Source organism: Sorex araneus, chromosome 1 (genome assembly GCF_027595985.1).
Source record: "Sorex araneus isolate mSorAra2 chromosome 1, mSorAra2.pri, whole genome shotgun sequence".
Lineage (NCBI taxonomy): Eukaryota > Metazoa > Chordata > Mammalia > Eulipotyphla > Soricidae > Sorex > Sorex araneus.
In genome coordinates this window covers 362,572,386-362,598,160 of record NC_073302.1, presented here as the reverse complement: position 1 = coordinate 362,598,160, position 25,775 = coordinate 362,572,386, and the positions used below count along the sequence as shown (strand labels likewise).

At 41.4% G+C, this 25,775-nt stretch overlaps 1 protein-coding gene across 1 annotated transcript in view; it reads right to left on the bottom strand.

Annotated features, from left to right (window-relative positions):
- Positions 1–765: 765 nt before the first annotated feature.
- Positions 766–25,775, bottom strand: part of CPVL (carboxypeptidase vitellogenic like) — a 145,331-nt gene continuing 120,321 nt past the window's right edge. Inside the window, exon 13 of the mRNA XM_004604050.2 lies at positions 766–1,039. Within this exon, the coding sequence (XP_004604107.2) occupies positions 929–1,039 (111 nt within the window). The 3' untranslated portion in view covers positions 766–928. The remainder of the gene's footprint in view (positions 1,040–25,775) is intronic.

Sequence of the window (25,775 nt, the reverse complement as noted above, 5' to 3'; positions counted from 1 at the left end):
ATTCCAGAGAAATAAATATATGATGCACAAATACAGAAGATGTGCTAAGATTTGGTATTTCCATTGGAAAATTACCAATGTATGCAGATTTATAAATTAAATATTTTGATTCCAAATTATACATATCTGTATATATATGTATATCTTTCTTGACTATTCCCACAATTACACTGAATTTAGCTGTCCTTTATTTGGTTAAAAGAACATGGAATTAAAACCCAAATTTAAAGTGGCTCTTAAGTAATGTGGTCTGCATGATGTACATTGTCAATGAAGCAACAAACTCAAAAAACTTAAAAAAGGAGCAAAGAAAAGGAAACACAGTCACTTTGTTCTCTGAATATGATACTCATTACCAATTGATGCAGTGCTGCTTTTTATATGGTTCCTAGTGTGAAGAAGGCCAAGCTTCCTTTCATGATAAGCTTGAAAGTGTACTCCAATCCCCACCAATATTAGATGTTCACTCATTCCTTTGGAGTATCAGGCCAACTCTTCTTACCCAAAATGCCTTTGTATGTAAGGGATAACAAAATCTTGCACAAAAATGTTACAACTTTCTTCTTTTCTTGCTCTTTTCATACACTCTTTGAAGGAACTTAAAATCTATATTCAAGGCCTGACATGCCATTCATCTTTTTCTTTCTGAATTGGCACTTCAGAATTCATTCTTTCCATTCATGGAGTTAAAAACTGGAATTGAATTCTTACTCATGCACAACACTTTCTTAATCTTGTTATAAAGCATCTCTCCCACAAATACTCTACCTTTTGTTAAGGATAGTTTTTTTTTATTGATGAGTTTTTTTTAATTGATTTTATTTTGCAGAGATAAAAGATCATTTTCTTATGTATATGATATTTTCAATACTGAAAATTTTCTTTTCAGGGATTTTTAGCCTCTGAAATCCTGTTTTAGGAAAGTGGCTCATGCATCATAAGGATTCCATCCTCTTTCAAAAACAAATCGGTTAATCATGTCAAAAGATCTCAGAGGTTGGTCATATGGTAAAATGTGTCCTCCACCTCGAACAATTACCTTAAGAAAGAGAGAAGAAAAAGAGAAGATTAGAAAATTAGTGAAATTGATGTTTAAATAAATGGAAGACTTTAATAAACATTATAATTTAATTGACATATACTTAGGTTCATGTAAAATGTGAACATTCTATTGATTCATGCCTTTGGATAAACTGATTGTCTTCGTTTTATAGCTTTAATAGTAGGTGCTTTAAAGTGGGAAAGCACTACAATTGTACATAAACATCTTCAGTCTCTATGGGGGACTGGTTCTAGGATCCCCAAAGTTATCCACATCTGAAGAGTTCTAGTCTCTTACATAAGATAGCCATACTGTTGCATATCACAAGCATGTCCTCTTGTATGCTTTACATTAGGTCTTGATTACTTACAATAACTAATGCATTTCGATGTAAGATCTATGTAAACAGCTGTTACATGCCACTGTTCAGGGAATAATGACAAAGAAAATTCCAGCCGGTATATGTTCAGGACAGATGAAACCATTATGGTAGAGCCAACTCCAAGTTGCCATTTCTGATCTGTAATGACTTGCATCCACACATGTGGATCCCACAAAAAAGGAGAGCTGCTGTTGTAATTAAATTTTACACAATACTGTGTTCATCATTCATGTGTACAAAACTGGAAAATTCTTGCTTATCTTTTCCTCTTGGGAAGGGGATTTCTGCTTCCTCATATGCTGTGCTATTATTCTTACCTGGTTAGACACCAGACATGAGAAAATCTACCACAGAACTACCCTAACAACAAAGAGTAGAAAAATCAACCTAATTCTTTTCTTCAAGCAGCTGGTCCAGTGGGCCCTCCTATTAAACTATAGGTTCTGGCTTAGTCTTTACCCACAAAGGACAATTTCCGCTCCTCAAAAAAATAATAAATCAAGAAGCACCATGCAAAGACAACCAAGAACAATAAATCAAAGCAGATGGAGAGAGGGAGAGAGACATACAGAATATTCTCTCTCAGATGTGGGATATAAAGAAACATAGTAAGGGAATAACAAAAGGTTAAAGATACAGAAGAGGAGAACCAGTCAACAGAACTGAGTTTACCAAGGGCAGGGGGTGGGAATAGAAAGGAGGGAACCCTGGAACACTGGTGAAGGGAAGCAGACGCCCTGATGGAGAGTTTAGTGTTGAACGTTGCGTGCATGGAACCTGATCAGGAGCAGTACTGTAAATAAGGATGCCTCAAGCAAAGCAAAACAAACAAAACAATGAATATGAAATCCTTGATTCCTTCATCACTGAAACTTTAAAAAGGGCACTTTTTTTTCGAAGGGCATGGAACTTGGACATTAAATATCTTATTTCGTTGTGGAAAAAAATTCAAATATATATCAAACCTGAACAAATTTTATACAAGTGCCGTTTAGATGAAACTCTCTTCACAGCCACTTACTTTTTCTTTTTTGCGTATACATATATATATGTGTATATATATATGTATACACCTCCACTAATTTTATATAAGATTGCCCTAAAATATCCAAACTCACCAAGTTTGGATGATGGTGGACACCTGTGTCACCTGGCTGAATGGACAAAAACCTCAAGACATTAGAGTTGATGTGTGTTCAGACTCACTCTAGGGTCAGGGAGGGAAGAGCTGTGCTGGGTTCCACTCTGGCACAAAGAAGTGTGGTTCCTGAACTGAGCAACTTTCTGGTCTCAGCAAATATCCGAAATACCAGACAAAGGGACGAGGGGAAATCCTCATGATTCCCTATGAACAGGTGAAGCTCTGGTGCTGGGTGCTGGCAGCAATACGGGAAAGACCCATTGTCTGGAGGAGCATGTAGAGGGAGAAGTAAGGGATCAGGAGTACATAGGCATGAACAGGCTCTTTCTTGCTCAGAATCATGTAGCCGGAAATCACAACAAGCAAGCAAAGTTCCCTTTGACAAGGTCCTTCATCAGATGTGGGGGTCTCTTTATCAACTCCAGTCTGAGGAGAACTGAGGCAGGAAAAGCACCCAAATCTATTTGCATAGTGCACTTAGGACATAAACACCCCCACAGCCTTTGGCATTCATAAACCCTGAGGTGAGAGAAGTGGAACCAGGATGCCAAGACCTTTTCTTTGCAGGTGACCACAGCGTAAACCCCGCATACACAGTTGCAGGCAGCGTCATGCAGAGCAGCACCCTGGTGACTGAGCGCTGAGGGAGCTGATGTACCCCCACGAACATAGCAAGAAACCGAGTTAGAACCTAGTTTCTACTTATTTTGGGGGTGGAGACACACCCAGAGGTACTTAAGGTTTACACCTGGATCTGAGCTTTGAGGTGATGCCTGGTGGGGCTGGGTAGACCGCAGGTGTTGACAGGGATCGAATCCAGTCAGCCATAAGCAAGACAAGTGTGCCTTATCTCTGGACTAGCTCTATGGCTCCAAAGCTGGTTTCTGATGCAAGTGCCAATATTTCTACCAAATCATGGCACGGACCCAGAATTCCTAACACCTGAATAGAATTTTATGGCAAAGAAAACACTTCACCCACTCCTCAGCAGCTCACTGCTGGCAGCTGTGAGGTGGACCTACCCTCACACAACTGGATCCCTGCTTTCTGCCGAGTGCCCGTGGCAGTGGCACGTGTCCTACCTGTGGTAAGGGACACTGGAGCCCGCTTTCTGGTTTGTGGCTGGGACAACAACACGTCTCCCAGACCAAAAGGAAGTAGATGTGGGACAAGAAAATCTTGCCTGCAACTCTGGAGGCAAAGTGCTGCGGCCTCCACAATTCCTGGCTACAACGTTCTGGTAGGTTCCTGTCCAAACCTCAGGCCTTGGCAGGCATTTGATGAGTGATTTCACTGCAACTGCAGCTCGGCTGCGGACGCTTTACAAAAATCATGTTTGTGACAAACCCCAGCTGCTTGGCCTGGAAACGAGTTTGGCAGCCATGATCTGGAACAACAATAAACTGAAGACCCAAGAGCCAAGGGTTGTCCTGCACCCGAGCCAGAGTCACAGAGAATGGGGAACAGGGCAGTGTTCCGCAGCCCGGGCTTGGGGGTCAGCACACAGGAGCAGGACTTGAGTGAGACACATTAAGCTGTGTGGCTTCAGGCAAGCAACGTAACCGTCCTGAGCCTCCCCAGCCTGAACACTAGGGCAGGGGCAGGGGAGTATGTTGCCTCTTAGAATAACTGGGACTTGATGTGGAATGAATGGAACATTATCCATAGGACACTTAACGAAGTGCCTGGGCTAAAGTGACCCTCTGTAAATATTCGCCATTGTCATTCTTTCAATAATTATTTCCATTCAAAATTCAAACGAGGGCCAAGGAGATAATATACGTGGGTAGGGCACTGACCTTGCATGTCACTGACCCAGGTTAAATGCCCAGTATTCCATATGGTCCCTGAAGCCTGCCAGGAGTGATTCCAGAGTCAAGAGTAATCGCCTGAGCTTCAGTAGTTGTGGTCCCAAAATAAACAAAATTCTACACTGAAAATAGTGTGTCAACCTTAGATATTATGTTATTACTTTGCTATAAAACATTTTCATTTAAGGGAGCTATTTTTTTAAAATTCTCAAACTACCTCAGATGTGCACAAATGTGCACAAAACTACCTGAGCCTGTTTAAATAGGCTTTTGGGTCCTGTTTACCTGATGATGGAGAAAGCAAAGAGAAATTGTTCTAACGTCTAATCCTAACCTCACCTTCCTATCTTTCTGATCATGTGCTCTTCCGCTATTCACACACACACACACACACACACACACACACACACACACACACACACCCCTTCACGGTCCATGATAATAAAAAGATGGCGAAGAGTTGTTGAGGGTTGGGTGTTATAATTCTCTGTGACCGTCTGACATTGGGTCCAATTCTGAGCTCTCCTATAAGATGACCAGAAGGCATCAGACATGGTGTCCTTGACTTTGAAAGGGAAGGGCTTTCTCACGTGCCTCAAAAACTTTAAATGTTTTCTAGCAGATCTGGGATGGTGTTCAGTTGATATCCCTCTCAAAGGTACATGTATGAGGGCTGAAAAAGACCCCCATCTGGTGGTTTATGACCATGCTGCTCACAAATCAAGCATGTCAACCATGCCATGGTTTCCAGAGGTGCATAACAAAACATGACAGGGCCACGATTACATGTTTCACTCTGACAAGATTCACCCCAGGGTTTCCTGAGGAGAAATAGTCTCATGGCCAGAAAAGACATTTGGGGTCTTTCCACACTCGAGGTGAAGCTTCTAAACTCATACGTTCCAGATGTTCCTGGGGGTCGCAGATGTGCCATGAATTTTAAAAAGGCTACACAAACACTTCCAGGCTTCATTCCACTTTATTTTTAAAGAAAGGAAACAATTCTCTCGGGACTAGAGACAAGTGGTGTCTTCTGAGAGGTGGAGGGGCTGTAAGTGGAGTGAGTGGGCACTACCGTGACAGGAGGTGGGGGGGTGGGAAGAAGGTGCATGTGGATGTGTCGGGGCAACTTCCTGGAGGCTTAGAGGAGCAGAGCACTGGAAGTGTGGTGGGTGGGAAGGGAGAGGTTGCACTGTCACAGGAAACTGCTCTTGTGCAAAAGCAAGAGTCTGACATAGCTGCTGCAGGCAATCAAAGCAAGTGACTCCATATCTGCAGGGTGAGAACAGCGTTTCCACGTAGTATCTGATACTGTCCCTAGGGGGCACTGGAATGAGGCCCCAGAGGACACTCTGCAGTGATGTGTGGCCCTTATCCTATAGGGTGTGTGTGTGTCTGTGTGTGTGGAGGGGGGGGGGCATGGTAAAATACATGTGACATAAAATCACGGTTATTAATATTTTATAGTGAGATATTCCGTAACATTCAGAGTGTGGTGCAACCAGCACTGCTACTTGTACACTGTCTCCATCACCCCAAAGGGCATCCTTACCAATTACTAATCATTTCTCAGTTCCTCTTCCACCAGTCCCTGGCATGTACGAGTCTACATTCTATCTCTCTGGGTTTGCCTATTCTGGATATATCCTGGAAAGTTTTAATCAGGGTAGTAACATATTCAAATATGCAGAGAAAGATGACTTACTGTGTATTGAAGGTGCTGATTCGGAAGGGATTTATAGATACTGGGCAGGGAGGCAAATCAGGAGACTGAGAGTTCAGGTGATATAGACTAGTGGTTTTCAATCTTTTTATACCTGAGGACTGGCACTTATCCAAACCCCAGCCAGTAGAGCAGCAATAAATAACCACTGCAGTAAAGTAATATTCTTTTTTATTTTTCTTGATACCACAAGATAATAAATGTTCACCACAACAAATAATCATTGCGGTAGGAAAGTATTCTTTTCTTTTTCTTTTTCTTTTTCCTGATACCACAAGAGGTATCAGATATTAACCCAGGTCCTCAGGTATGCAAAGCATACACTTTACCACTAAGGTACATTATCAGTCAGATTATTTATGACACTGTATTGGCACCAGTCCATAGACTAGTAGTTGAAAACCACTGATATATATGTATATATCTATATGTATATATACACTCACAGGGGAGATGATGATAAGAAGGGGACAAAAATTGAGATCGTGTGGAGCTATGCATTATCAGTGATAATCAGATGAGAAGGCTAAATGAAAGCAACACACACACACACACACTTCCCCCCCTGTTTTTTGATAGTAATTTTGCAAAGGGTGGTACTATCAACTAACAAAGAAAATTTATGAGGGAGAAGTAGGCTTGCGAGGTGGGTGATATGGATTTATTTTTTTTTAAATGGAAACACTCAAGATTCTTGATTGTTATGGTTTCTGATATATACTAAATGTCTTCCATTATTTTCATTCCATTTCACATGTACAATCTTTCACTGTTTGTTTTCAGGTACTAATAAGGGTAGAAATAAATGCATACTCAAATTAATAAGGAAAAACAGCAATAAAAACTAAACAGAAAAGGCACTTGGGAACGAAAAGCAAAACCAGCCAAAGTGCATGCCTTGAATGTGTAAGACCATGGGTTTGATTCTGACACCTAATAAAGCAGATATCAAGGCTCAGAATTGCTCTGGTAACACTCAAGAAACCATCCTGATGATTGCATGCTTTACACTTCTAGTGATCAGTAGTAAAAACAATGCCTTATTTCACCGAAGGGTAGCCATCACAGTGCATGCATTCTTTGAAATGCTGTTAATTCTGCTAGGAGTAGCAGTTCTCAAAAGGTTTGCTAGATACACCATCTTCCCTGATTACTTGCAATACCCTAAGGCTTCAACTTCAAATCTGACACAACATTTGTTTTAAATCAACCCCACTTCATAAGAATAATATAGGCTGAGATGAAAAGAAAATGAAGAATTTCTAAGTTTCAGAAAGTAACCAGGACTTAAGAAGCCCAGACCATCCAGAAAAGAGAATCACAGAGAAGTGAACTGAAATTTTGGTGCTACATTTCTCTGGGAAATTCACCAATTTCTCTGGCCAAGTCCAGCAAAAAAGGGGCAGGTTGAATGATAAATCTTGAGGCAGAAATTTGAGTAGTCCTATGTTGCTTGGGAAACGGAAAGGAAAAAAATAAGAGGTCCAGAGAAACAAAAGGCATACTTTAGAATTGCAGTTTTGTTCAAGATAAAGGCTTGGGCTTCTCTCAGAGTTATGAAAGACCAGGCTGATGAGGTAGAGAAAGCCAGGTGCAGTGGTCACCAAGTGGACCTCAGGACTTGAGGTCCAGGGCTCAGTCATTCTCTCAAATCTCTGATGTAGCCAAATGGATCTGCCCCTCTTCTAACTGCTTTCAGAAAAATTTTAAATCCTCTGAAAGATGAGAGGATACAACATAATTTTACACATATTCTTTCATCACTGTCACTGTCATCCTGTTGCTCATCGATTTGCTCGAGCAGGCACCAGTAACAAGTCTCCATTGTGAGACTTGTTTGTTACTGTCATATCTTATCTAATAGTCAATGAATTTGAGTAACATATTGAGAGTCAAAATGAAATGACTAAAATCCAAGGGTGGGGTGAGCATGCAATAGAACACTCCAGTGTTATAGTTATTTAACATATATTTTTTAAATAGTTGTGAACAAAGTGTTCAGGATATTAGATAACAGCACTGAGCATTTACCAGTTAAAAATATTGAGATCAAATGAAAATTCTATAAACAAGATTATTTATCCTTGATTAACTGAAATTAAGAACTCAACAGACGATTTAGCAGTAGATTTGACGTGAAAGAGAGAATACATGGACTTGGTGATAATTCAGTACAAAATATCTAGACCAGAGCCAGAGCAATAGTAAGAGAAGTGAGCAGGAAAGTAACCGACAAATACCAGGTGATCTAGCTTATATGTAGAGTATAAAGAAATAAAGCCAGAGATTAGGCAGTTGCCAATAGAAAACAAATCCTGAATCACAATCACAGAAAGTGGAAGCTAAAGAGGGAAGGAAAGGGGGAGAGAGTCTTTGAGCTAAGGGTGGATGGTCCTGAAACACTGGTGGAGATGTTGGGGTAACATCTCTTGCAAGTGTGAAACGATGACTTCAACACTACTATAAACAAGGATTTCTCAGTAAAAATTAATGTAAAAGACAAAAATAAAACTAAATTGAATTTCTTTCTGTACCTGTATTGCTAACCAAAATGCCTAAAAGGAAAAAGAGAGAGAGAGAGAGAGAGAGAGACAGACAGACAGACAGACAGACAGACAGACAGACAGACAGAGACAGACAGACAAAGTGTCTGCCATAGAGGTAGACTGGGGGTTGGCAGGAGGACATTGGTGGTGGGAAATGGACTCTGGTGAAGGGAATGGGTGCTGTAATGTTGTATGACTGGAACCCAATCTTGAAGGGCTGGAGCAATAGCACAGTGGGTAGGGCATTTGCCTTGCACTGGGATATCCCAGTATCCCATATGGTCCCCTGAGCACCACCAGGAGTGACTCCTGAGTGCAGAGCCAGGAGTAACCCCTGTGCGTTGCTGGGTGTGACCCAAAAAGCAAAAAAACAAAAACAAAAACAAAAAAACAATCTTGATGAACTTTGTAACTGTGTATCTAAATAAATGGAAGGGGGAAAAGTGAAAAGAATAAAACAAACTAGAACCTGATCTATGATTAAAAAGAAAGTATTTTTAAGGAATAAAAAAAATTTGAAAAAAGCTATTGATCCATTCTAAATGAAAGACTAAGGTCTGTTCTGCAAACAGAAAAATTATACCTAACGGAAACAAAAAATTTACATGTGGGGGCTGGAAACAGTTCAGCGTTGTACATAGCCCACTGGGTTTCACACCCCTGGAACCTTATACAGTTCCCTGAGCCCGGCCAGGAATGGTCCCTGAGTTCAGAGAAGGGAGTAAGCCCTAAATACAGTTGGCTGTGGCCCAAAAAATAAAAACCAAAAAAAAAAAAAGAAGAAAATGTACATCAGTACAATAAATGAATATCTACAATAATAATGTTCTGTGGAGTTCAAACCATGTAGAAAAATAAACTTTTTGACAGTGCCAAGAATTGAACCTAGGCCTTACACAAGCAAAACAGGCACTCTGCCACTGAGTCAGACCCCTCTTCCTGAATGAACCATGTAGAATTTTTTTAAAGACAACAGTGATTCAGTGGCTGGAGAGATAGTACAGCACATAAGACACTTGCCTTGCATGCAGCCAACCCTGGCTTAAACCCTGGCACTACAGATGATTGTCTCTAAGCACCACTGAGAGTGAACCCTGAGCACAGAGCCTGGAATGGACCGTGAGCTGTGGCCCCAAATGCCTCAGCTTCTCTGCAGAACAGCGCTGGCATCCAAGGTGTAGTAATTCAGTTAAACTGCTGTGAAGAGCTTATGCATCTGAACAGTGATCAACAGACTAAATCAAAGTCAACATTCTCACGTCAGGATGTGTGCTGTAATCTCTAAGCAAACATCAAATGGATAGATAATAAAATAATGAGTCATGAACAAACTAACTGCAGTTTTAAACAGATGTATTATTGGTGCCTCAAGATCAGATGCAACAAAAGAACGAGGATAACTGGCAGAGTCATTTCTATGCACATGAAAACCAGACTTTTGCAGTTAGGAAGCTCTCCAGTAAGAAGAAATTGTCATTAAGCACTCAGTCCTTCGCTCAGAGTGGTAGGAGATGAAGGCTGCGAGCTGAAGACTCTTCAAATCTCTTCGCCTCATGTCACCAAATCAGTAGATGTTTCAATGTACAACAACTATGCTTAATTAAAGAAAAAGTCAGACACGTCTTCTCTAACTCAACACCAGGAATCAGGTCAGCAAGACTGGTGTGAATGAATAGGTGAGGGACCTTCTCTTTGCTTGGTCGTTTGGGTCAGGGGACCCCTAAAACCACAGCATGGTGAGGCAGAAAGTGATTTGGTGGGCAGGTGGAGAGCACAGACCCAGAACCCAGTAGCCTCCACTGGGGCAACTCTGTGCTGTCAGCAGAGTGACTCGTCTGAGCAGTGACTCGTCTGCCTCTATTTTCTCTTCTGTAAAATGGAAAGAAGAGGGGCTGGCGAGATAGCACAGCGGCTAGGGTCTTGCCTGGTGAGCCTTGCTGGGATCAATCCCTCGCACTCCATACGGTCTCCTGAGCCTGCCAGGAGTAACTCCTGAACGTAGAGCCAGGAGGAAGCCCTGAGAAAAGCTGAGCGTGGCACACAAAACAAAACAAAAATGGGAAGAGGAATTAGGGTAACTGCTGATCTATCTGTCCTGGGTTTTGTTTGTTTGTTTTTTCAGTGCTGAGGGAGAAAAATTGCCATGAAATCTAGGTTGGCTGGTCACGGTGCAGTATCTGCTTTGTGAGAACATGGGAATGACACATATGAAATCCTCCCTGACTCTTATTCCTCAGATTTGTCTTCTGCTTTCAGCAGGGTCCGTGTAGGCAAATAGCAGGCACGCAACCAAGGGTCAGCATATTGATGCTAACTGAATGCTTAGGACCAAAGGAAATGTGTTCCCTGAAGAGTGAAGAGAGAAGCTAAAATACTATTGCAAAAAAAAATTTCACTACTAGATTTTTTCAGAAAGAAAGAGTTATATTCTTTACTTGCAGATTTGTTTTCCTTCCTGGTTGATTTCCATTCCTCAAAAACTTCCTTTGCTTGGGAGAGATCCTGACAAAAGTTAGTGAGCTGCTGAAACCGAGATTAAACCTGTCAATATTCTCAATTTAACTAAGAACAAATCGTCACCCCTTCAGCCTGCCAGAACCACAATCTATCCCGTTCTTTCCCTTCACCCCAATCACCACATGCCATATGCCAAACACCCTCTTTTCCCACACAGAAATGTCAGGCAAGCAAGACCTTATTTATCTTAACAGAATGGCAAAAAGCTATTTTATTTACTTATTTATCATTATTTTATTTTATAAGTTAGTTCACAATATTTGATTACATTTAATATTTAAACACCATTATTTAATATTCAAACACCAATCCCACCACCATTACACCTTCCCATCACCAAATTCGAGATGTTTCCATCCCAAGCCCCAACCCCTGTAGCAAAACACAACCGAAAAAATATATTTTGTATTGTCTGTTAAGAAGAACAGCTGAACATGCTTATAAAAAAGTGTTTGTATAGGAAACAGTGTGAAGACTGTTTTATTTTGGCAGGAGCCATTAAAACATTCTATAGTATATCACTAACATGTTAAAGTTTGGGTGACATGAGCATTGGTATAGATAACTGAAAATATGTATATATGCATGTATATATATATATTTCCCTCTATGATTTGTTGCCTACTGTCTGAACCCCATCGAATATAGTGAGGTCGTTATGGAGAATGGGTAGAGAGTGTCTTATGATGTGTCGCCATCCGTTTGACAAACCCATTTTTTACAACACAAGGTTTGTTGATGCCATTAGAAAGCAACAGAAACGTGACTTCACGTCCAGTTTTGATATCAGATAGCCATAAGAGGGTTTTAAAAAAAGCACAATTTGGTTCATTAATTATTCTTACACAAAATCTAGTTTTATAATCTTCATTTGGACAAGAAGAGCAGAGCGGGGAAAGAGAGGGCAGAGGTTATAGCAGCAAATGTTCTCTGCCAGACCTGCTGTGAGGGCTTGACTCCTGACTCTTATCCTTCGGGGAGTCTGGAACCATGAGCCCACCTGCTAGCGGAAGCTCTCCTTTCTGCAGATAGCAGTTCAGGATGGTGCTGGCACTGCTGTACTGGAAGTCCCTCCTCCTTGCTCAGGAGAGCCAATCATGCGCATCCAGGGACGTTATATGGGCAGCTTGAAATCAGTCATGGGGGAAATATTTACACCATGGAAATTGGCAAACACTATAGATGAGCATCCTTTCTCCCAAACCAGATCACCCCCAGACCACTGGTTCCCTGAGATGCTGGCTTTCCTGGAGAGAGATAAAATACTTTTTTCCTCCTTCCCAGAATGTTTGGCTAAAAAAACAAAAGGATGCACAGAATTTTTGTACTTGTAGAAAGATGAGAAGGTTCTGCTACTACTTCCATCCTGGCTTATCCCTACTGAGATTTGGTGTAATTGTCCATAAGCGTTTCAGTTGCTCAAACTGCATACCGCCACATTCATGGGATCCTTCTGTTTGTGTTAGAATCCTTGAGACAATTCAAAGCTGGTCTGTTTGGGACCAATCCAGACCAGACAGGATATCAGGATTCAACCGCATTCTGGACCTGAAAGTGTACCCAGGTTCCAGGCATTTAATGAACAGAACATTCCAAATGGCATTTTCATGATACCATTTATTGAAACAAAAACCAAACAGTATTGTTTTAACTACTAAATCTAAAACTATGCAAGGTACTTAATTCTATCATCGATGTGGCAATATCTTAGCACAACTTTTATTTATGTTTTTCCTTTTTTGCAATCCATTTCTCTACTTGACTTTCCCTCCATCTTTTTTATCTTTGACTCTTTTAACTTTCACACAAGCCTTTTTGTGAATCTGGTTATAATTCAAATTAAAAAAACAAAAAGTTACTGCTTGAAAAAGCGACCCTCCCCTCAATTCCCTATTTGTCCCTCAAAAAATGTTAACTTTTAAAGCCCATTCTCCATGTAAGGATAATACTTTAAATGTTAGACTTCTTAGTATTTATTCACTTCCCATAATGAAATGGTTCTCTGTTAAATTTCAATAGGTTATTAAAAACCACTCAACAGCTAAAAGAAAATTATGCATCATTGCCTAGCTGTTATACCTCAGTAAATAGATCTGCTATCCAATTTATATTTTAAATAATACAATAAATTAGCTCCCTGAGTATTAACTAAGTGCATATTTGGGTAGCTTAATTTAGACGCATTCTTTTTATGCTAATCATCCCTCTCTAATGAAACAGAACCACATGAACTAAAGGGACTCTTGGCAAAATATCAGAGTAAAATTGGGAGTTGCTATTGTTTATTATTTCCTTTGTTTTCAGGAAGCAAGCTGTATGTGTGTGTGTTTTAAGAAGAAGGGAAACCCAAATATCAGGAATTCAAAATTTAAAAAGAACATTTTAGTCTGCATTGGGATAATAAAAATTCAACTCCTTCTATAAATTTTGTTTCCCAGAATATTTCTTCTTTCTTCACTATGTTACACAGAAGGAAATCGTCTTCAGCTGACATAAACAATGGTTCTTTAGTTTGAAAAGAATTGTTTAGAACTATTCATTATCTCAGCATGTCTAGTCTGTTTCTCAGAAGACATTTTGGTGTGCACAAATGGTGAGTGGTCCTTGAGAAGTACAGTATTCACACACACACACACACTCATACATCATACATACACAAAAGAGAAGCATGTGGGCATGTGGTGGGGATCAGTCTTACTTTAATTTACTAAACATTTATTGAGTGCCAGAAACTGTGCTAAGAGGTTTGCTTTGGGGATGACTGATGAGTTATTCTTTAATTTTTTTTTCAGTGAATCACCATGAATTATAAAGTTATAAAGTTATTTATGACTGAGTTTCAGGCACAATGTTCCAACATCAATCCCTTGACCAGTGTCCACTTCCCTTCATCAACGTCCCAAGCTTCCCTCCTGCTAGCTCTAATCCCCGGAGCTTGCCTTTACTTTTAGCTTTCTTTTTTCCATTTTCTTTCTTTTTGGAACTGCAGTTTACAATACTGTTATTGATAAGGCATCACAGCATTACTTGGAGATAGTTAAACAGTTCAATGATGAGACTGAGTGTGATTAACACAATAGATGGTAAAGAGAGGAAGACCAGAGACAGACAGAAGGAGGCCTTTCTAGAAGTAGTGCTGGGGTTTAGTTTTGAATGTCAAATAGGGCTTTCCAGGCAGGCAAGGGAGGAAATAGAACCTCAAGAAAAGTGAAGGAAATCACACAAGCGTTACTGGGGCAGATAGGGCATGCTTGGGGAATTCTAAGAGGTTTAACAGCATCCTCTCTGCAGGTCAGTAAGTTCAGGTATTATTCTTAGAGAAAGTCTTTCACACAGTTACAAGGAGAGATGCACAAGAATACTCCTAGCACCCCTCTTGGTCGGAGCAAGGAACCGGTGAACACCTTGAATGCCCACCAGTAATGGAATGGGCAAATGATGGAGCCTGGAGTAGACTACCTCTCAACCCTGAAAGTCTGCAAGCACGGGACCCTCGTCAAGTCCTGGCGAGTCAAGGGTGTTACCTCAAAAGGCATATGGAACAGCTCCTCTTTCACAACATGAAACACAAAAAGGGAAATTCTGTTTATACAGCCATTTATGAGTAGTATAACTGTTCATTTTCAACAAGGGAAAAGGATGATAGAACAAAATCCAGACCATGAGCAGTGCAGGAAGTGGGGGGTTGAGGGGTGGGGATGGCAAGTTCTTAGGATGGGACTTTTCTTAAACTGCCTGGTGGTACAAGGATGATGATTTATCAGGGTTAATTCTATTTTATTTTTAAAAATCAAATCACTGCAAAATACACAGTTACAAAGTTGTTCATGATTGGGTTTCAGTCATATTTTGTTCCAACAACTGTCCCTTCACTAGTGTACATTTCCCAGCATCGATGTCTCCAGTTTCCTTCCCTCCACTCCCCCACCCACCCTCCCTCTAAGACAAGCACTTTTCTCCTCCCTCCCTCCCTCCCTACCTACCTACCTAACCATCGCCCCCCCCCCTTCCTTTTGGGCACTATGGTTTGCAATTCAGGTTCTATGTTATCATGGATATCTCTTTACTGACTTCCAGCACTCAATTATTGTCCAGAGTGATCATTCCCTACTATCATTGTCGTATCTTACCCTCTCTAGCTGAACTGCCCTCTCCCCTCGCCCCCATCCCTAACCTGTGGCAAGCTTCCTGGCTCTTGCTTCCAAGTCCTTCTGGCCCTTGTTTCTACTGCCCTTGGAATCACTATTTTTTTAAAAATATTAAGCATATTCTTTATTGTTGCTCCATTTTAAATTTAATAGGAAATTAAAAACACCCATGGATGCAGCCAAAATCATTTAAAAGAGTCTCTAAGAAATTAAACAGATTCCCTTCATGCTTTTGTTTTTCTCCGCACCTCCCCTGGCCCCCGCCCCGACCTCACCCCACTGATCTGCAGAGAGGAGCTGGGGTGGGTAATGTATCTAAAAGCAGTTCACCAGGAGGTGATGGAAAAGCACCTGACGGGAAGCAAAGGCAAGAGAGGGAAGTCCCCTTTGGGAGCGGCTCAGAGAGGTGGAGCTGGTGACAGAGTCAGAACCTTGAGCTGGTTACTGCATAAAAAAATAAACAGCAGGAGCAAAAATAAGCACCCTGTCTTTGTACTGGTCAGTAGGAGAGCAGGAATTGGCCAAATATTTGGGGTTTTGATTTTGCTAGTTCATTTCTGACTAAGTCTAAGACCCTAGACGCCCCCCTTGCCCCTCCCCCCTCTCCCCCACACAGCAGCACCACAACCACCACCACGCCTTCTGTCTTCTTCCCAGTCCCCATCTGTTACAGCTCTGAGGGTAGAAAGGGAGGGTGGGATATTTTGTTTATTGTCAACAGGGATGTTTCAGATTGTGATGCTGGGAAGGAGCTCAATGCTTTAGAAACATCTCATTACTCAATATAGCCACTTTTATTTACTACCATCATGTTGCCATAACAAAGCGTCCCTCCCCTCCCCTTCCCTCTCATCTCTGCCCTCCTTCCACCTAGGGCCAAGACGGTCTCTCCTTACAGACGAGTTAAAACCAGATACAACTGCTATAGTTCTGGGCCTACCTGAAAATCATTTTCAGCCTGCTTCATCATCTGAGCCTTCTGACACCCTCTGTGGGCCCATTCCACTGGAGGAAGGGCTGAGAGAGGTTCTGCAGCCTCTTGGCTCACCAAAGTAGATTCATGCTCAGAGGGAGTAATAGGCGCAACAGTAACTATTACCAGCTCACTCGGTGCCAGAGAGCATCAAGCAGTGTGTAAGCATGATCAGTTAATCCTAATCATTCACCTGCTGGCAAGGGACAGGTATTCAAAGTATGCATCCCCACTACACAGAGCAGAAAGCCTGGCAGAGAGGTTAAGTAATTTACCCAAAGTCACACAGCTAGCAAATTAGTGAGGAGCAATTAGGGTGTAACAGAATCCACTATTGAACCCTCTTTAGCTTCACTTAAGTACGATGATGGCAAAAATAGACTCACCAAGGTAACAAACTACAAACAGAATTCAAATTTACCCGAACTAATCTCTTTACTTTAATCTGAGGTCACCAAAAATGACTATGTATTATTGTTAAATATTAATAAAAATTCTTTAAAATTTATTTGAATTTTAAAATATAAGATATAGTCACATGTAAAGCATATGTATATCTGCTTATGTACTTTTAGATTAAAAAATAAAGCTGGGGTATTGGTGGGAAGGAAACTGAGGACATTGGTGGTGGTAAAGTACACTGGTGAAGGATGGGTGCTGGAGCAGTGTATGACTGAAATTCAATTATGAACAACTTTGTAACTGTGTATCTTGCGGTGATCCATTAAAAAAAATAGAGCCATTTCATTCAAGTGATCAAGATAGTTAAAAAATACATTTGTGGTGCCTGAGAGATAGTATAGGGATTAAGGAACTTGCATGTATGTGACAATGATTTGATCCTTGACACCTCCTAAGGTCCCCCAAGTACTATCAAGAGTAAGCACTGAGCACAAAGTTAGGAGTAAAGTTTGACCACATCTGGGTGTAGCCAGAGCTCCTGACTCCCAAAATATTCTTATAATACAGCAACGTCCCTCTCGGAGAGCCCGGCAAGCTACCTAGAGTATCCCGCCTGCACGGCAGAGCCTGGCAAGCTACCCGTGGCATACTCGATATGCCAAGAACAGTAACAAGTCTCACAATGGAGACATTACTGGTGCCCGAATCAGCAAAATCGATGAACAACGGGATGACAGAGCTACAGTGCTACAGCAATGTCAATTAGGACAACAAATGGGTCTTCTAGATGCTAATGTAATTTTAAAGAAGTGCTGGACATATATGCTGCAAATCAAGCTATTTGCAGGAGCACATGAATTTATATGAGAAAAGTAATTGCTAATGCCTCTGTGTTTTATCGACAATTTCCAAGGGGAAAATGTTAAATTTCATAACTCATAATGGAAGAAAATGCTGTTTTAGTCAGAAATTACTAAAAATAAAGATGCATTTTCCCTTTCTAAGTTGACTGAGCCCTTCAATCCAAACCCCAGGCATCCTTAGTAATAAGGGCTTTTTGTGTTGTGTTGTGTTGTGTTGTGTTATGTTTGGGTCATGCCCAGTGCTGTCTTGGAGCTACTCCCAGTCCGTGTAGGAGTTGCTCTCTGTGATGCTGGGGGGAACCACATGTGCTGTGACCAAACCAGAGTTGGCCACATGAAATTCAAGTATCTTAACTCCTGTACTACCTCTCTGGACTAAATAACTGTTCCTTGAAAACAACAATAAAAATCTTAAAATAGAAAATAAGTGAATTACCACAGTTTGGGGATCCTCTAAACTCATCGCATGTTAGAATGCTCAAGACGCTTAAATATTGATGTTCAGATTTTACTCCAGAACAATAGTCAGAATATCTGACAGAGGGTCTGGGAATCTCTTCTTGCCTGGCCTTGAGTCACACCAGGGACATGCTGTGGATTAAAGAAAGTTTCAAATTCTTTGTGCATAGAAACAATAAAATTACTCCTAGAAAGACTTCACTTTCTAAGACAACATACTCTTATTTTTACTTTGACATTTGTAAGTGTATCAGCTCATTATCAACTTTGATCAGTCATTCATATTCAGAAATAAATTTTCAGTGATGACAAGAGAAGGACTTCTCTGCTGAGAACTACTCCCAAAGTTTACAGAACCCTGCTTGATCTGGTTGTTATCTTTGTTGAAAAGTACTGTTTAATGATACTGTCTAAAGACTTTACACAGAGCACCATGTCATTTCAGTACAGCAAAAACCTATGCTAAAGAAAGAGAAGCTAACATTTGAATAAACGAAAGAGTTTTTCTAAAAGGTTAAAATTACCAGTAGTCTCCCAGTGTGTTGAGAGAACAAAGACCTCTTGTAAACCTACAATACATGGGGCTACAGCCAGAGCCTGAGGTCTAAAATTTACCTTAAGGTTTTGAGGTGAGAACTTTAGAGAGTTATACCAGTAGATAACTGTAGACTGGATGACACTTTACTAAACGGGATGCTGGAATCAGTGGCTGGTTTGTTAAGAGTAAAATGATGCTCTCAGATTTCTGGTTGGTCTGAAGGTAAGTAAATTGATCTGCACTTAGAGAATCCTTTAGGCATTTTGATGAAAGTTTGTCCAAATATAAGCAACCCAAATTTTCTACAAAACAGAGGCCATTTCAGTATTGACAGATAGTTTAGAGTTTCTCCCAGTTGACTGCATATTTGTAGTTATCTCTTCAAACTAGTTGTCTCTGAAAAGCTCAAGTACAGACGTTCAGGTCCTAATTCAGGTCAATAAATTATTAATAATGCTTAGAGATAGGACCTGTAACTTCTATTTGCAAGTGTCAAAATGCATTCATTCAGGAAAATGTGGTGAACTAATGATAGTCCAAAATTTGTTGTCATTCATCACCTAAAGAGGAATGACTTGCTCTCTGATTTGATTCAACCAAGATAATGCAATGAAAATGACAAGTAGGAACTTCTGGGCCTGGAGCTATAGTGAATAGGTAGGGCATTTGCCTTGCACGTGGTTGATCAGGGTTCGATCCCCAGCACCCCAGTCCCCTAGGCCCTTTAGGAGGAGAGATTCCTGAGCAGAGGCAGGAGCAAGCTCCGAGTACTGCTGAGTGTGCCCCCCAAACAAACTAAAAATAAGTAGGGGCTTCTGAAGCCTGACCTTAAAAAGATTGGCTACTCAGCTTGGGACACCAGTTGCCATAGAGGACCCTGCACAGTAAGAGGCCATCTGGAGAAATCATGGGAGGAATGGATATTCAGCGTTAGCCAAATCCTCAATTTAATGCAGCTGAATGTGTGGCCTCAGCCATCCCACAGCAACCGGAAGAACTGCCCAGCTGAAATCCATTCACATAGAAGTAGTACATTAATGTCCACCAAGTTTTGGAATGATCTGTTACTCTGTTGTAGCACTGTAGCACTGTCCTCCCGGGCACCAGTAATGTCTCCATTGTGAGACCTGTTGTTAACTGTTTTTGGTGTATCGAATATGCCACAGGTAGACTGCCAAGCTCTGCCCTGCGTGTGGGATATTCTCGGTAGCTTGCTGGGCTCTCCGAGAGGGATGGAGGAATGGAACCCAGGTCGACCGCATGCAAGGCAAAACACCCTACCCGCTGTGCTATTGCTCCAGTTCTACTCTGTTATAGATAGCTAAGAAGGGAAATATTTCCCTTTATTCTTTATTCTTTGTTTTACTTTATGAAAAATCTATTGCTCCTACTTTAGAACTCAGATGTGCTTGAAAGTCAAGGCTGGATCTACCTTTCTAATACAGCTAAAAGTCACAGTCACACTTGGAATTCCAACTAGTAATTAGTTTGCTAGTAATATGCAAACAAAATCAGACCAATATCCCATGTGATCTTAGACAAATCACCAGCTCTTGATGCTCTCCTCTCTCTCCCCCCTTCAAGTCCTGAGAACTTGCAACTGGATTGTCTTTGTAGCAGACAAACACGCCCCATCAGAGTCTCCCTCAAAGATGGTCTTGCTTCCCAGCTGTGGGAAGTATAGAGAGCTGACAGCCTTCAGCTGGCATTGCTTATGGGTCTGTCGCAGCTGTAGAGACAATGCCTTTCCTGGAACAGGGCAGATTTGGTGACGGAGGTGAAATAGGAAAGTCCTGGTCTCTTTGACCCATTTTGTGAATCCATGAGGGAAATTAATTCTCTCTGGAGCTTCCTGCAAGCTGGTTAACATCTGTTAGAAATGATCACAGACTGATTTCCTACTTAGCCAACTCTGCTTCCTCTTCCTTTCATTTACATGTATCAATTTGTGGCAAACATCTTTCAGCCTGTATTCTGCCTTACTGCTTGCTCTGGAGAACCCAGTGTGTGAGTTCCATTGAGTCTCTAAGGATAGAGTTATAATGTAAGGAAGCCTTGGACTCACTGCTTTGTTCTGGGTTTCTATCTATAATATAATTCCCATAAAAGAAGAAATTTCCCCAGGTCTAGAAGATGAATCAGGACACCCCCTCTTTGTAGAAAGTAACAGAACTGGGGGAGAGATGAAGATTTTTTTGGATGATCTCTGTAACAAAATCACATTTTCCAGGGGCATCAGCTATAGGCGATAATCATTGTTAGAAATCTGCTTAACAGTCACTTTCTTGCATTAAATATAGTTTTATTCATCTCTTCTCCACTAGTTCAATGTAAAATATGCATTTATTATTGATTAAGATTTTTGGGAACTGCTAGTTCCTTGAATGTAGTACGTAATGGTCCCTAATCTTTTTAAAATTAAAAAAATATATATGTCAGCAGGAAGTCCAAGAAAGACATATGGTCAATGCTTTTTCTTTCTCCCTGTGGATTATCCATGGCAATGTTCACATACTCTTTTGATATCCCCTTTTGTTCAAAGTACTATGGCTATCCTCCTTTCCATTTTTCAGTTGTATGTAGTCAAAGATTCAAGCAGAAGTTAGTCTTCATTTTGCAAAAGCACAATTGGAAAACTGTGGTAATTGTTACCTTATGTCTACTTGTGAAGCCTCCCACTCTCTTCTTCAATGCTCTCTCTTCCCTGATGAAAAGGAGGTGCAGGCAAATATACTGTCCACCCCAAATATTTGTCACCACCACACACACACACCAGGGACAAACGTGTAATCTGGGTTTAGCCAACCAAGTTATCTGTGTCCCCTCCACTGCCCCCAAAGGGACAAAGGCACACTGATGAAAAAGGTGGAGCTCTGATTGGCCACAGTTCAGTTGTTACCACTCTGAAGGCCTTAAGCACATTTGCCAGTTAAAGCTTCTATCTCCTCAAAACCCACCACATGGTTTACAAAGAGTACCTAGCATTCTACAGGATTGTGGATAAAGTAAAGGGTAGCTCACTTCAGGAACAAGGAGTAACAAACGCTCAAGAATTGGTAGCACTGTTGGCTTTCTATTTTGTTTTATCTTATTTTCTGGCCTTCCTGACACATTATGCAATAATTGCTCTTGCTTTTAGTTTACAGAACATAGAACACTCAGCTTGTAAATGGCAAAACTGAACTTACACCATGTTTGTTGAACACCAAGCCCACCTTCCTCTTATTATACTGGACCCTTCCTTGTGATCAGGACTCGCAAGCTCTGAGACAAGTTTCTTCCCTGGTTCCTGCAGTGGAAGAGGACCTTTTGCAAGTAGCTCTGAGGACTGTGTAGCCAACTGTGGTCTTAGGGGCTCCATAAGGACCAAACCCAGGTCAAGGTCAAGATGTAGGTCATAGTGCAGAGATTGTTCTCTATGGCTAAATTGACAGCAGCATCCACTCCCTCCCCGTGACATGTGTCTTTCACCTTGGTGTCCTTACAACATCTCTCCAACAGGAGTCGGTTCTCACAACTTGGACTTTCCACAGCTGATCCCCAGATCTCTGAATCAAGCCTCAGGAAGGAAGCAGAGAAACTTCTTCCAATAAAGCTGCTAACACAACTTCCTCTTCCCCTAGGGTCCCCCATTCCCCGACTTTTTCCCATTCTAAAGTCGCTATAGCTGTCATTTGAAACTTTCCAAAGAAAAACCTTTCAAATGTATTTTAAAACCTTGCATGAAGAGGCCAAGGATGTGCCTAAATCATAAAGCACTTGCCCTGGGTTCAATCCCTGACACTTCAAAACAGAATAAATAGAACCAAAAATTTTCCAGAGACAGATGCTGTATGCTTCTTTTTCATGACGAGAGCAGTAGGACTGGTTAAATTCATAGAGACAATGGGACAAAGAGTTAGTTTAATGGCAACAGACTATGTTTTACAAGACAAAAAGAGCTATAAGCTAGATCAAAGTTTTTCCGTGGTTGAGGACGGTGAGTTGTAGGTGTTGATGGCTGCACAGCATTTACCACCAGGGAACTCCACTTGGAGGTGTGGGTGGTTACGAAGGCAAGTATTATGCCATCCCTTAAGTTTAACAAATGGGAAAAGGGCCCTTAACAGCTTCCCCTGCTTGAATAATGGGAGGTGCACGCTGCCTGCCTTTGCAGCCCTAATACCCCATCTCAATCTCTCCTAGCATTCATTCTCCAGGCTGCAGAGCAGAAACCAGACTGACTACTTAGCCTGATCACGATACCCCCAACCCTTAGGCTCTGCCTAGTGTGGACTCTGTTTATTTTAGCCAATTTCATCATTTCTTCCTGATTACTATTAGAAGGTCCCAGAGAAAGCCAGGAATTTTCTTAACATTAGTTGAATCCGGCTTTATAGCCTTTAAGCGTTAGTACTGTTGAAGACACTCCAGCACTCTCCTTACAGGAGTTGGGCAGTCCAGCGTATTCAGCGCTAACATTAGCTGTGAAACATTCTTTCTCAGGCTGCTTCATGACAGCAGGCATAGACACAGGCTCTACATTCAACTGTGCCAGCATACCACTGCCAAGCCATCATTCCAGGGATGGAGACCCTTGTAGAACCCACCCTTTCTCAACCACTGGATGCAAAAAGGCAGGCCTGCAATCTATTTATTCTTTAAATTATTTTTAATTTTTTTAATTTTTTAATGAATCAGCATGATGTGCAGTTACAGACTTACCAACTTTCTTGATTACGTTTCAGTCATAAAATGATTGTATAACCATCCCTTCACCAGTGCACATTTTTCACCACCAGTGTTCCCAGTAACCCTCCCGGCACTCCTACTCCATCCCCCCACCTGCCTCTGTGGCAGGCACATTCTCTTTTACTCTCTCTCTCTCCTTTTGGGTGTTATGGTTTGCAATGCAGGTAGTAAGTAGGCCTGTAATCTAATGTCAACTCTAACAGACAAAAGGTGGAGGTTTGGGGACAGTCAGTTCCTCTCTGTGTTTCAGTTTCCCCACCTGGAAAATGAGATTAAAAAGTCTGTTCAAGCTGAATGGTATTATCTAGCAGACATCATCCATCCTATAAAGATTAACTGACCTGAAGTGATACTGATAATGAAAACATGAAAAAAATAATGACCTCAGCTACAATCAGGAAAAACAGACTTCTCAGAAATTATGCACAAATCATACATTTTATGTTAATGTTCATTTTTCCATAATAAAAAAAGATTAACTGAAGGAAGCTATGCCCAGTAAGATTCAATATGGAATGAAAATTGATCAGTGCCCCAAACCTTTATTACAACACTTAAAAGGAAAATAATAATGTTTTTAGGGGCTTGAGAAATAGCTCAAAGGAAGAGCATGCTTTGCATTTAGGAGGCCTAAGTTTAATCCACAGCACCCCTGAGTGAGTCTCCTGAGAGTGAGTCCCATGCATAGGAGTCTCAAAGTAGCCTTTGTGCTCAGCTAGGCACCATCTTCCCACCTCCAGAACCAAACAAACGGACAAACAAAAAACCCCAAGCAAACAAACCATTTTTTTACTAAGTAAAGATAGGGAAAAATAATCTGTGCTCACAGGGTAGAAACTCAATGATAGGACGTATGTGTCAAATGTAGGAGGTCCTGGGTCTGATTCCTAGCACCAGTCAACCAGAAAACAATAAAAGAAGCTCAAACAGAAAGATACAAGAGAGAAAAAGAATTGAAATGGTTTTGATGTTTTAAAGAGAAAATGTCTAAGGTTAATAGAGTTTATTTATGAAAGGGGCTGGAGCAATAGCACAGCAGGTAGGGCGTTTGCCTTGCACACGGCCAACTTGGGTTCGATTCCTCCACCCCTCTCAGAGAGCCCGACAAGCTACCGAAAGTATCTCACTCGCACGGCAGAGCCTGGCAAGCTCCTCGTGGTGTATTCGATATGCCAAAAACAGTAACAACTAGTCTCACATGGAGATGTCACTGGTGCCCACTTGAGCAAATCGATGAGCAACGGGATGACAGTGACAGTGACATTTATGAAAGATATTCATAAAGAAATTTATCAGTTTTGCTACTAGTCCCATTTAAATTTTGTATTTCTAAATGTGGAGTAAAAATTCCTTGGAGTTGAAATAATGATTCAGTGATGCAGGAAGTGTCCTGCATTTCCCAAAGCAGTAGAAATGTTAAAACAGATCCTGAACAGCAACTGAGTCATCAGTGATGGATCCCCAAAGGAGGGGTTCTCAGGACACTGGTGGAGGAAAGTGAGCTCTCTGGTGACGGGTGTGCGGTTGGAATGGTGTATGCATAGAAAGCGTAACTGACAATCATGTAAACCGTGGTTCCTTAGCGGAAATAGTTGAAAGAAGAAAGAAAGAATGTTATGGGATGAGGGAGGTGGCTCAAAGAGTTGGTGCATAGACTTTGCACACAGGAAGCCCAGGTTCAATTCCTGGCACCACATGGTCTCCTGAGCACCTCATGAGCAGACACTGTGCCAAGAGTGGCCATGAACACTGCTGGCTGTGACCACAAGCCCCACCTCCCCAACCGCCCAAAACAAAAACAACACTATTAAGAAATGCCATTTGAGAACCTGAGAGAGAAGACAAGAGTTAAGACATTTGCTTTGTCTCAGGTCAATCCTGGTTCAATCCCTAGCAGCACATTTGGTCCCCCAAGCAGCTTCAGGAGTGATTCCTGAGCACAGAACTCGGAGTAAGCCCTAAGCACAGATGGATGTGGCCCCCAAATCAAAAGCAAAGTAACAACAACAAAAACAGACCAATTCATGAAAAAAGGCACCATTTTATGCCATTGCTGCATACACATACACATGAAGACACACATAGACACACATCTATATATGTATGTATAGTAATGTACTATATACTATATCTGTATATATAGTAATGTATATCTACTCCTATCTCTGTCTCTCTCTCCTGAAGGCCACGACTCTATGTTTCTTACTAACTGAGCCCTTCTGGGCATTCATGAAAAGCTGATGTTAGATTTGTCTTAGCAGATAGCTCAGTAACTCAACTCAATCCTAGCATCTTGCAAGAAAAAGTGACACAGACAAGTCCAGAGCCCTGGGTGAAGAGGTCTGGAGGCTGTGTTGGATGATACTAACGGCACCAAGGCAAAGGCATCTCTTCTCCAAGCCAGGCCTAACATGGGCCAGCAAACGGCCTTAAGTTTTCACCTGGTCTCTGCAGATGGGCTGGAGCAGCATTTGTTTTCCCAGCAGCCTTTGCGGAAAA